Source organism: Mirounga leonina, unplaced genomic scaffold, assembly GCF_011800145.1.
Source record: "Mirounga leonina isolate KUSES-001 unplaced genomic scaffold, KU_Mleo_1.0 Mir_54, whole genome shotgun sequence".
NCBI lineage: Eukaryota > Metazoa > Chordata > Mammalia > Carnivora > Phocidae > Mirounga > Mirounga leonina.
This window is the reverse complement of record NW_023270812.1, coordinates 4295321-4308953: the sequence shown is the minus strand read 5'-3', so window position 1 is coordinate 4308953 and position 13633 is coordinate 4295321. Positions and strand designations below refer to the sequence as shown.

Genomic DNA, 13633 nt, shown 5'->3' with positions numbered 1-13633 from the left:
AAGCTAACAAGCTGGAAACAGTCCATTGACAAGAGAATAAGTAAAATGTGGTCTATTTGCCCATAGGCAAATATAGGACTATATTTCAGCAGTCAAAATAAATGGAGTACACTACACACAACAGCGTAGGTGAATTCCCTCAACATAATGCTGAGGGAAAAAATTTTGCAGGAAACCACATAGAATATGATATAATTTTTATACAAAAACACACCAAATAAACTATATATGATATAGTACACATATATTATGTAGCATGAGTGACAAAATATTAATTGCAAGAGTGTGGTAAAGTGAAAATGCAGGGTGGTGGCTGGTAGAGGTGTCAGTCGGTCAAAGGTGGATGTCATGGTTGCACCAAAGGAATTTTCAAAAGCAGAGAATCTGAGCACACAGAAGGGGAAAGAGTTTATTAGTTTTTTATCTGAAAGCTTTCTTTGTTCGTTCATTCAACAGTTCTTGAGGGACAAAAGCTGTTGAAGATGAGGCTTCGCCAGAGGCTTGAAGATAGAACAGTGGATGGGCCTGGTCTGGATCATTCTGGAAAAGGAAGGCACTCCAAAAACGGGGAAGAGAGATGGGGTCCATACATTTTTTTAATTTCATTTCAAATCATTTAAGCTTTTTGATGAAAGAAGATATAGATTCCTGCTAATTATTACAGAATTCATTTTTTTCATAACTTTGTGTACTGTTAATTCTTATCTTTCTCAAACCAATGTCCTTCTTCTTAGTTCATTGCTCAAGTATTTTGTCACGTCCTTTAGCCTTATGTTTTATGGTCTAATTTCTCCCCTACTCTCAAGATGCCATAGAACTGCCCTTCATGTTTCCAACCCCATCTGTCATATGTTTTCATGCTGTACCCTCCAACTTGTCAGGTTCTGCTCTGGAACATTTATGTCATTTGCTTCCTTCAAGGGACAGGACTATAGGACTCATTTTCAGGAGGAACAACCACCAGGTGAAAAATGACCCTCAAGCGGGAATTTCCAGATGCTCCCTAAAAACAGGATCCAGGTCCCAGCGTTATGTTCTCCACTCCTTGGGATCTTCTTGTCTTGTTTGTAGGCAGGGGCAGCTCAGTTTAACGCAGAACCCTCCTTTGAAACCTGAAATGGGAACATTGGCATGGCCCCAACTCCATTTCTTCCATGAAGTTTAACTGTAACTACCGAGCTATGGCAGCTGGGCTGGAGGAGGAAGACAGGGATGATGAAGGAGCCAGAACACCGAGGTTTCATTTTCTTAACCCTAAACTCTGCACTACTTATCTCTGTGAGAGATATTAAGCTTGAAGGAACATCTTCATCTTTCCCCAGTGGTTCCTCATGTCATCCACATGACATATAAATTTCTCAACTTCCTCTTCAGGATTAACAGTGAAAGCAGGTCTTTGGTCAATATGAGAAATAATCGAATGTTTGAGTAACATGAAGGGTAGAGGCTCTGGGGTCAGACTGTCAGAGTTTGAATCTGGATCTGCCATTCACTAGTTTTAGGAGATGGGTCAATAAAATAGACATAATAAAAGTATATGCTGATGAGGTTGTGAGTAGTACATGAGATACGTATGTGAAGCCCAAAGAGAAGTATCTGGCAAATAGCTATTCAAGTTAGCGGTATTAATCTCTACTTCTCATGAAGTAGGTATTACTGTTGACACAAATAAAGTCTCACAACTCTGGCCAGTTGGTCTTACTTCTGAATTCACGTGCATTCCAGAAAAGAATATTGCGGGAAGAGATGTGGAAAATTCGCTGCACAAAATCAACTCTCCCCTTTCTGTTTAAAACACAAGGAGTCCAGCACATACACAAACATAAAACTGCTCAGCGTTCTAGAAGCAATACAGAAATTTGTTGCCTTAGCTTCTTGTGAAAAATCATGGAGTTGAAAAAAAATCCAGCGGCCTGTCATTACATAATTTTTTATTAGCAACTAGTGCACAGGTAGATCGTGCAAAACACTATACCGTAGAACTCATTATCTCAGGGGTGTGCAGATTGATGTTCAACAGAGGGTGAATGGAATGAAAAATAGCCCAGTTTTTTAGAGGCGAATTACCCAGATGATGAATATTTGCTACGCTGTGATTTTCTCCCTTTCAGCGTTTTCTATTTCATTGCTTCTCTCTAAACCCAGATGAAGGATCCCAGGGCCGGAAAAAGGGAGAGGAAAGGGTGCCACCTGGACGCCCCGGACTCGGAGCTGGATGTGTTCACTGGAAGTGCTCTGAGCTGGGGAGGGAGGCACGTGTGGAGGGCGTGGGGGGCTTACAAAGGGGGAAAGGATGTGTGGAATGTTGGGCAGGCAAAGGCATGGCCATAGCAGGCACTTACCGGTCTTGAGTGTCCCATTATGTGTAGCATTTGTGGAATGTAGCAACTCGGGTCCCACAAGGGAAGGGAGTGGCGCAAAGGCAGGATGTGAATATGTACATGGTGTTTCCAGCTGTGCTCTCGCCTTGGACTTTGCACAGACAAATCTGTGACTGAAGCATCATGGTAGTGGCGTGTGGGGGCAGCAGGCAGCGGTAGCTCAGCGTCCGGGGGGTGTCCAGGTGATAGGGGTAGGGAGCAATGTCAATAGCAGCAACCTGGCCAAACTCCATCTGATGTGGAGTCTCCTCCATAAAACCCCAGAACTTTCCATTCCTTACACCACTGACGACTGCTTTTCTTTAGACCTAGCATCACACGACTTAACACAACATTATAACTCTACAGTTAAGCACAAGTCCCCAGAAAGAGAAAGAAAAAGAAATAGAATCTAAGTCATGGGCCTCCACCTGGGCTTCCTCATGACCCGTGGCAAGGGATGTTTCCCTCTGCTTTTATTTCCAATGCTTCGCAGACTTTTTTTTTTCTTCAAAATATCGTAAAAATGACATGACAAATGAAATGAAAAACAAAGTCATACAAAACACAAGTCCAGTATTTTAATTATTACATTTAACAGACTCTTCCATTTAAATGGAAATTATTCTGTTGAAGTACCACACAATTTTCTCAACGTTTCCTCTGAGTCTGGTCCCCCTGTAGACCAGGACCCTATCAGGGAGCCTCCTAGCGTAGAGTGGGGAATATTCTCTGAGTCAATATCAGTCCCCGTCCAGGCTGTGAATGGAGGCGGGGGCCGGGGCCTCTCTGGGACCCTCCGGAGAGAGCTTACCCTGTGGAGGTCTCACTGGTGCAACAGACACTGCTGAGCTCCTAAGACTTGGATGTCCTGCCTCATCTTCCCTGACAGTCCCTTCACTGAATCCAGCAAAACTTCGATGAGCACCTCCAGGCACTCAGGCTCATCTCTTATCACCCAGGAGACAGGGCCCAGGTTCCTCAGGTGTCCCAGGCCTTTCCCGCGTGTTCTCCTTCATTCCACAGCCAGCAGTGCTATCCCCTGTGTGGGAGTGGGCAGGGGGTGCACCTCTAGTCTGTCTGTGGCCCTCCCAGATGCTTTGCCCTCACCAGCATGCTCTTCTCCCACCTCAGTTCACCCCCCTTTAGGATGAATAAGCAGAATGATTGGAAGCTGGGAATGAGGTCTGTAGGGAAAAGTCAAAGCCAGCAGGAACCGTCTATGAATGGTAATACTCGGAGTGTCATTGTGGAGAGCGTGCCGCACATCGTCCTCCCCCTTCCCCAAGACAGGCCCGGAGAAAACAGCCACACATGGAGGACAGCCCACCAATGGACCAGCTCTATCCACGTCAGACTAACACTGACGTCCCTACTTCACGTGTCTGACAGCAGGCCCTTCGATCCTGACATTCGCCTGGAAAATAACCCTTATTCTCAGTCTGTAGAAATAAGAGGCAAGATTTTAGGTGCTGAGCTCTCCCGGAACACGATCAATACTGTGACACACACGCTCTGTTAGTGAGTGCCTGGCTCCTTCACGCAGAAAGGGAAAGGGTCACTCTGTCCCTGGGGTGTCATCTATCTCCTCTCCCTGGAAGAAGAAAGGTAGGAAGCCCTCAGGACCTCTCTCTGATTTCCCATAAACATTCGACTACACTCAACCAGGGCTAATGAGGTTGAAGGACTTTTAATGGTGTTTCATTGTGCCCTTATTGTGTTTTAAGGAATCTTTTTCTCTTTCTACACTTGCCCAAGAGCAAATTACTTTAAGGGTACACTTTGATCAAAAGCATACATCAATATATCAGTGTGATAATGACCTTTGCATTAATAACATCCTGAAATATTTACCCCACAACTCTAGGCAGGCTTATGTTCCTTGTTTAAAAGATGGTGACGGTACAAAGCTTGCAAGTGCTAATCAACCCAGTATTAGGAATGTTCTGGTTTTCAAATTTGTCAGCAGTTAGAGTTTATTCATGCTGTACCCAAAAGCCATATGTGAGTTCTTTATCTTTCTAAAATCCCAACATGAATTCTTACACATGAACATTTCATTCCTAGTCTCTGAAAAACTCCAATAGTTTCCTCTGAATCCAGAGCATCTAGTTTGGTATGACTGAATAAAGTGATCTGAGTACAGAAAAGAAATTTATTTATAGCCAAGTTAGCTACCACCAGAAATCTTTCCCTCATTTTCTAGTATCACCTTATGTTTCTCACATTTATGCCAATTTCATCCATCAGGTTTGAGTCGAGGTGTCTGCTGGTCCTTTTGCAAAGTCAGATGCTCAGGGCACAGTGAAGATTTGCCACCACTGAGGTCAGGATTGTAGATGGCTGTGCTTCGGCCGCATTAAAAGCGATTCCAGAAGAGGGAATCCCAGAATACTCTAGGTCAGCCGTGGCAAAGCACCGTGGCCACCAAAGCCAGCTGCCACTTGTTTTTTATACAGCCTACAAACTAACAGTAGTTGTTTACATTTTCGAATGGTTGAAGAAAAAATACATTTTTATGGCACTTGAAAATTACACGAGATTCAATTTTCAGTATCTGTAAATAAAGTTTTATTGGAACATAGCCATGCTCACTCGTTGACATATCATCTTTCATACAAAGAGGGACGGAGTTGAGTCATTGCAACACAAACTGTATGGCCCACAAAGCGCAAAATGGTCTCCCTCTGGCCATCTGCAATGGCTCCGCCGAGATCGTGTAGGGCTGCTGCCGGGGAGACCACACGGATTGTGAGAGGGCTTGTTTAATGAGCCCCATGTCTGCGCTCACACAGAAGACGGTACCAGTGGGACACGCCCCAGAGCAACGAGTTTGTCTTCATTCCTTGTCATCAACACCATTGGCTTGGGGCCCATCGGTGGGCCAGACGCTCAAGCATACTGAGAAGCACACCTAGTGTCCTGAAAGTATAAGAACTCATTGTTTTTATTGTGGCAAAGTATACATGACATAGAAGTTATCATTTTCACCATTCCTAAGTGTCCATTTCAGTAGCAGTAAGTACATTCACAATACTGTGCACCCATCACCACCATCCATCTGCAGAGCTTTCTCACCTCCCCAAACTGAAACCCTGTCTGCACTCAACACTAACTCCCCATGCCCCTCGCCCTAGTCCCTGGCAGCCACCCTTCTCCGTTCTGTCTTTATGAATTTGACTGCTCCAGGCATCTCATGTCCTTTTGTGCCTGGCTTATTTCACTTAGCACTATGTCCTCAAGGACTTTTTTTTTTTTTTTAATTTTTAAGTGATCTCTACACCCAATGTGGGGCTCGAACCCACAATGTCGAGATCAAGCGTTGTATATTCTACTGACTGAGCCAGCCAGGTGCCCCAAGGAATAATTGCCTTTTGATTGATGTTTCCCAGTTTATGCAGAGTTTCACACACATTATCTCACTTATATTTGGCACGGCTGCTTTGTGAGGTAAATGCTATTGTTTAGTCCTAAAGCCACCCTGAGGTCACCTGCAGGCACATCCTGCACCTGCCCAAGGTTTCTGAGCCTCTCTGCCTCAAGGTGTTCTCACAACAGGCTGTGCTCTGCCTGGGCACAGGGCATGCCCAGAGGAGCTGGGAGTTGTCACTCTTAAGAGCAATCTTTGCCTTGGGGCACCTGGGTGGCTCAGTCGTTAAGCGTCTGCCTTGGGCTCAGATCAAGATCCCAGGGTCCTTGGATCGAGCCCCACACCAGCTCCCTGCTCTGCGGGAAGCCTGCTTCTCCCTCTCCCACTCCCCCTGCTTGTGTTCCTGCTCTCGCTATCTCTGTCTCTGTCAAATAAATAACTAAAATATTAAAAAAAAAAAAAAAAAGAGCAATCTTTGCCTACAAGAGGCAGGAGTTGGTGGCTCAGCACCGTCTTCACCCCTCTGGGAGGGCAGTTCTGAGTGGGTTACATGTGTCTCTCAGGAGTGTCCACTGTCCTGGGCTTCTACTCACTAACTCACTCTATATTGGCTTCCTCTCTTTCTTGTCTGAATATCTCAATCCCTCCGTCACTGCTTAGGGTGACCTCCTAAATAAATTATTTGCATCAAATCCTTGCCTCAGGATCTGCTTTGGGAGGAAACTTGCTGACTCTCACACAGCTGGTGTTTAAGACTAGGCTTTAAGTCCTAGTCTTCTCACTGCAAGGGCAGGGTCCTCCTCTCTGCCTGCCTTGCAGTAAAAGCAGTCTCTGCCTCAGACATTCACAGTCCTGGTGTTGGCTGAGGCCTTAGAAAGGAAGCGTAAGCAGCAGGTGTAACTTGCTCCTTCCCTACAGGGAGTGCCTTGGGGAATGAATGACCTCAGTGAGGGCTCCTTGCAAAGACACTCATCTCATTCAGACTGCTTTATAAAAGTGTTATACTTGGGAAACTCGTCCTATTTTCAGCAGGATAGAGCTGATCTGTCAAGATTGGTTATTGTAAATAAATTTGGAATTTATAGATTTATGGGACACAGAAGACTAGAGAAGAAGGAATAGTGACACACACATTTTCTGGGTGATAAATAGAATTTTATCAAAAATGGACACACCCCAAACCTAAATGCCTTCCTCTGAAAACAATGTGTTCACCTACATTGCTCAAAACTCATCAGCTTAAAGCTAAACTACATTCTCAGGTAGGAAAAGGGGATGTTTTGGGAGCTTCATCTCAGTCTGGGGTTCCTCCAGAAAAGAGGGTTTCATTTGTGCCTGCACTTGCCCGTGACATTTGAATCATTACCTTTCCATTGGGTAAGATCTATAATTCACATTGAGTCTGCTTTGACAACTCAACCCTTGTGTTAACACTCATATGTACACATTTAAAAATAATTAGCGCAAGAGGATCTCCATATCCAAGGATGACTAGTTTTTGTAAAAGTTTGTTAGAAGGGAATCTTATTAAAATGAGGACCAAGATTTCATAGTAAATCATGGGGGGAAATACATTATCTTGAAAAATGAAATTAGAATTATGAGAAAGTTTTTCATTGTGCCTTTATCAAAACTTATTGTAATGTTGTACACCTAAAACGAATACAATGTTATATGTCAGTTACATGTGAATGAAACAAGAGGGAAAAAACTTGTAATTTCAACCACATGCTAATTCATTCAAATAAGTGAGAAATTAACAGTTGATTTTTGGCCTCTTGGAAAAGCACATTCTCAGCAAATTTCCTCTCAGAACACAGTTGCCATGTTGTAAAAAACTCTAGCCACATCAAGAGGCCAAGGGTAGGACCTCTGGACAATCTCTCCAGCTGAGCTCACAGCCATCTATCAACCCCATGAGTGCACCATCTTGGATTCCCCACCCAGTGCAGCCTTCAGACCCCTGCTGCCTCAGCCAACATCTGACTGCAGCCATAAGAGACCTCAAATGGGAAGTACCCAGCTGAGTTCAGTCAACCCATAGATCCTTGAGAAGCAACAATATCTTGCTTTTAGTCACAGAAAAAGGTTAATAATTTTTGGAATAATTTTTCAATAATTTTTCAAAACTGTACCTACCAAAATTGTACCTAGCCCAGGTATGAAGGCTCACCTTAGCCAAGGGCACAGTGAGTTCCCTCAGAATAAAAAGGGAGAAGCCTATGTGCAGAAAGATGCAGCTAGATCCATGGATATGATGTTGGTAAGATGTGGAAGATTTCTTCTAGTTGCTTCTATTCTTGTGAAAAAGAAAGCAAACTGTGAAATTGTCATCCAGGTACTCAGGGTCCAGGAAGGCACTCCTGAGTGGCTGATCCATGAGCTGGATATAGATGGATAAATGGAGTTTGCTAGATTAAAAAGAGAGAAGAGCAATCTGTGCAAAGGGAATAGGATTGCTGGGGTGACAGGGTAACTAGTGGTGTCATTCACTGAGAAAGGAATAGAGGAGGAATGGTGGGGAACTGGACAGGTTGCACTTGAGGTGTTTGCAAGGCATCAAGTCCAAATGTCTTTTAGGTGGTTGGGTACACAGGATTGGAGCCCAGCTGAGTCTGGTAAGTCAGTGGGGGTCAGGAAGTGAATGATGTGAAGGACGGGAGAGCATGGTCAGAAGGCAGCCCTGGGGGATTTTTGTTTTCAGAAGTAGATTGGTGTGAGTTGCCGTAAGGCTCAGAGTGTTGCCCAGAAAGGAGAGGAGCTGAGGTTGCCTGGTCACCTGGCCACCTCAAGGAGGCCAGTGGATGACTTGTGGAGATATGAAATTGGGCCGCCACCCATGGCAAGGCTGGATGTCAGTGAGAAAGGATGTGGAGAGAAGGCCTGGGAGCTATAGTCCAGGAATCTTGAAGAATGTGAGGCCAGAAGACCAAAGGCAGAGCATCCAAAAGAGAGGAGTGGGGTGGTGAGCAGGACCACGTGAGTCTCTAAGGTCCGCTTCTCCAGCCAGCCCGTGGCAGTGACAGTGACTGGCCCTGCTTCTCCCTGGTGGCAGTGTGTGTGCCCTTGCTTGGGCCTCTCCTACCTGCAAAGGGCACCTCCATGGCACGGTCCCTTTTTTTTACTACAAAAGATGGGATTTTGCCTTCCTCTTGACTGCAACACAACTTTGTTTAGAACACTCCCCTATCGTTGATTTGTGTGCAGTGTGGAGCTGTAGGTACACGTGTGCGTTCTGCTACTATTCTAGACCATAGGGGGTTTCCACATGCTCATCCTGGCCTTGTTCACGTCATGGAGTCTGGCAGAGAAGACCATCCTTGAATATCTGTTCCCTTCATCAAGAACAATCATTATATCTGAACAACCTTCTCCCTAGGCCCAGGGAAGTCGCAGAAATGGCACTCCCTTAGCCTATGATGACTCGGGCAAAGTGTCTCCATGCACAAGGGGTACAAATCATTTAGTCGACTCCCCTCCATATGTGCGCATTTACTTAACTCTTCCTGTTTTAGTTTTAACCTTATAGTTCACTTTGGGGAATGGGTTTAGGTAAGAGAAAGGAATTTGTCCTTACAACACTGCTAAACTCTGAATCTTACCTGTTTGGAAGGCATTGTTCTTTAAAAATCCAGAAGAATTTTTATATTTATGATCACATTCAATTTCCCCACTTTATCTGCAGGAAGGCAATCAGTGGAGCTTCTCATGAGTTCACTGTATTTTCCATGGGTGAAAAGTCCTTGTTTCCCAGGAGTCTTTAGGTTCCTCCTTGAGACCAAAGATCCCTTTGAAATGAGATGAGGCTGATCCCTTTTTCCTACCTCAGAGGCCAGCGCAGCACCAGGGGGATGGTGGCAAACAGAGGGCCGCTCTGACCTCCATATTCTGTTCTTTCCCAAGGAAGATGCTCTGTTTTCCATCAAAAACAAGATCATTCTAAATGTCAGCACTCCACACCCATCTGGGCTCCTGAAAGCAAGCTGCCTGGTTTCTGAATCAGATATCATCACCCACTGAAGAGCCGCCTGCCTCCAAACTCGGCTGGGTGGGAGAGACTTGCACATCTCCCTCAATGAAGCTGCCCCCCACCCTGATCAGTGCCCCCCCCCCCCCGATCAGATCACAGGTGATCATTCTTTTCGAAAGTCAGGATGGAGAAGAAATGGACATTACTTCTAAAAAGTCTCTGGCCCTTTGGAGACAAACGGTTAAGATAAATCCTAATGGGTTCATTTATAGGCATGAACATTTTACTCCCCTAGGACCACACAAAGCATTGTCATTTTCATGGAGCACCTAGAAGGGGCAGAAGGAAACGAAACATAGTAATATGGTCTATGGGCCATGATGTGTTTCCTAGGGAAGACCCAGGACATGCTGTCTGAAGACTCAGACACAAGTCATGGCAGGCGAGCAGCAGAGCACTAAGATATTGACCAAGCCCGGCACAGATTTTCTTGGGAAAAATGCCCGGGTCCCCTCCAAGATGTGACCAAAACTCTCATCAGCCCCTGCTGCGTGGCCTCCTCCCAGGACTACCGCGAAGAAATGCTCATGAGGAAAAAGGGTTCAAGGCGCAGAACTTTGTGGCTGTAAATAACCCATCACTTCATGGGGGCAGGAGGGGAAACTCCAAAAACACAGTCACCCTCACAAACTTGGGAATTAAGTTCCATTCATGAAAACTTATGTCAAGCAAAGGATTTCCAAGCAGACTTTCATTACACCAAGCATTCCGACAGAGGGAAGGAAGAGCCATGAGAAACTCCTCTACTGGTGGCCAAATGTTTTTCTTCACAACCTGAAATAATGCTCTGACACATGGATGGTTGGATGTTGTAACATCTGCAGATGCTTCCAGCAGAGGTGTTGTTCCGTGAAAAGCTTTCATGCTTCAAGCAGAAAGACCTTCATAGATGTACATTCAACATTGGAAAACACATAACAATATTTGTACACGGTAGAGCTGTGTGTGCATGCATGCGTGCACACATGCGCAAGTTACAAAACAGAAGTATGTCTTTCTTCTTGCACTTCAAGGAGGAAAGACTAATGTTTATTGAGGGTTGACAATGTGCCAAGTGCTCAGCATACCGCATCTCCCCATTTCATCCTCACCACAAGGCTGGGAGGGATGGACTATTACTATTAAACATTTTATAAGTGAGGACAAGAGGCTCTTAGAGGTCAAACCACTTGTCTGAGGTCCCCAGGCAGCAAATGACAGAGTCGATCTGACTCCAAAGCCCATGTTCTTCCTGCTACGTGACTCCACCTTCTCAAGTTCCAACAAATGCTTTTGTTACCTTTTCCAGTACTCACCTGCACACCTTCCTGCTAGAGTAATTTCTACAGTTTATGGGAAATGTTGCTGGAAGAGCTGAGGAGGAACCAAGATTTTTTTATAGGTACAGAAATGAGAGAGGTCCAACACATTTTTAGGCTTTTTCAGAAGATACAGTACAAGGATACGGTCTTATCGTTAATGAGTATCTCATGCATATGGGATGCGGTGTCCTTCTGTGTCATATTTAGGACATACTTAAGCAGTATTCCAAGCACAAAGTACAAATTATCTGTGCCCCACCATTTTTGTCCACGGTTTTCCGCCACCATCCTCAGACCACGGTCTCAATTGTGGTGGTGTTGCCATTGTCTTCCTGGTGCCTGGGTTGCATTTCATCTTTGAAAGCCCTGGTCAGAACCACTTTTAAGGACTCCTTGAACCGCTTCTTCCTACTGCTGCCCACGAAGAAGTAGATAAAAGGGTTGGCGCTGCTGTTGATTGTGGAGAAAAGAAGAGAAATATGGTGCAAGTTCCCAAAGGCTGACCAATACTCATAATAGAGCAAGTACAGGAGCCTCATGGGCATGGCGAAAATGAGGAAGATAATGATGGTGACCATGATGACTATGTACAGCTTCGAGGAATGGGCTGTCCACGTGTTCTTTCGGATCTTAATCACCAGGATGGTGCTAGACACCACCATGAGGGGAGTGAAGACCAGGAAGCTCAGAATGGCAATGAAGATGATCACTGCCCTGCAGTCACTTCGAGAGTGACTCTGCCCTTCACTGTCAATGCACATGACGTACTCCATGGTGGTCACCAAGCACGAAAGCGCCCACAGGAGGGCACAGACAAACGCCGACTGGTGCTTGGGGCGATGACATCGGTACCAGATGGGGTACAGGACAGACAGGCACCTCTCCACACTAATGGCCGTCAACAGATAGAGGCCCGTGTTGTAGCCGAACAGAAACGTCACTGATAATGTGACAATCGTGTAGTAATAGCCGGAAGAGAGCTCATAATCTAAAGCATAGTCAACAGACAGAATAAAAATACAAAAGAGCAACGAGATGTCTGCAATAGACAAGTGGGTGATGTAGACCGTGAAGGGATTTCTTCTCATCCGGAAGCAGAGGAACCAGAGGAGGATTCCATTTTCGACAAAGCCCAGAGGGGAGATGCTCATAATTACCCAGTGCACAACTGGGATTTCCCGACGCAGGTCCCCGGCAGAGGTATTCCTGGCGGTGGAGGCGTTCGTGGACCTCTCATCAACGAATGACGTCACGTTCGACTCATCCATGAGGAGGCCTCAGGCAGGGGCTCTTTAGGTAATTTTCTATAAATAAGTAAAACAAAAACAAAAAAGACAGCATGAAAATTGTACTAGGGGAGAAGGGAAAATTTCAGCAATGGATCACGAACTTCATGTTATTAACAAATATGTTTGACTGTACAATTCTTTTTCTGACAATGACAAAATTAGACATTTCACCAGAAAAGAGAACTGATTTCATGATTTTTCGGTCCAGCAATAGCCCTTAATTCTGTATTATTATTTGTTTGTGGCTCAGTGCCAAAGGGATCCAGCGAAGCAGGAGGGTCAGAGTGCCTGGCGTCCATGTCTGGCCTGGCCCAAGCTTTCAGAATGGCATCTTGAAAATCATTCATCTTCTGCACCTTTGTCTCCCGTTTTGAGGAACCAGATTAATTGCATTCAGGTGCCAAGACAAAATATATGTTTGGTCAGTGTTATTGTTGTCATTTTTTTTTTTTTAATGAATGAAGTGCCGTATAGGATGGATAAATGAGGGGAAATAGCTAGCAAAATTATGTTCAATTGTGTACCAATATTTTTGCAAGTGTGAACAATGAGAAGGCATTTGTCTTATGTGGTCTCAATATCTGTGACAAAACTGGGCACCTCCCCAGACTAGGTGAGCCAGGGAAACCAACGTTCTGAGTGACAGATGGTGAGGTCTTAACGAGGTGTGGTCACATCGCCACAAAGCACAGGCCAGACCATGCAGGAAAACACTACTGACAGACAGTCAACAAAGCACTAACTGGAAACCAATAGAAACACTGAATATTTGAGACTGCAAAGCAAAGATTCGCAGAAACTTTCTATCACATGTCTATGAATTGCAAAATAAATATATGCGCAGTCTCCGCTCTCTTCCTGTTATGTAACAAATACACAGATGCCACTTTCCCCACTGGAGAAAGGACGAGGTAGGCAGCGGCAGAGATCCTCCCCCTGGTGCCAACTTTAACTTGTCCTTGACTTTGTCAAGTCGTTGTTGTTATTGTCATTTTGATGGTGGCAGTAAAATACTATTCTTTGTTTTTGAATTTTGACCTTGTAGACCAGGGTCCCTCCGTGTGCAAAATAATTAACCTGTAGGAAGTTGATCAAACCAATATTTTAAATTAATAGATATCTGCCTTTTCCTCACAAGCTTCCCTGAAGCAGAACAGTGCAGAGATGCAATATTTTATCAAGGTTGCACGTCTCGATGATATTAGATGTTTTCAGGATTGAGTCAGCAGAAGCCCAGCATTGGCACAACTCTGCTTGTGGGGCTCAGTACAGCTGTGCGTGAC

General features: G+C 44.9%; 1 protein-coding gene across 1 annotated transcript; it reads right to left on the bottom strand.

Moving 5' to 3' along the window:
• Positions 1–10362: 10362 nt before the first annotated feature.
• On the bottom strand, positions 10363–12548 carry LOC118001809 (proto-oncogene Mas). The gene has a single exon (XM_034991949.1). The coding sequence runs from the start codon at positions 12327–12329 to the stop codon at positions 11352–11354; it is 978 nt and encodes a 325-aa protein (XP_034847840.1). The 5' UTR covers positions 12330–12548; the 3' UTR covers positions 10363–11351.
• Positions 12549–13633: the final 1085 nt, after the last annotated feature.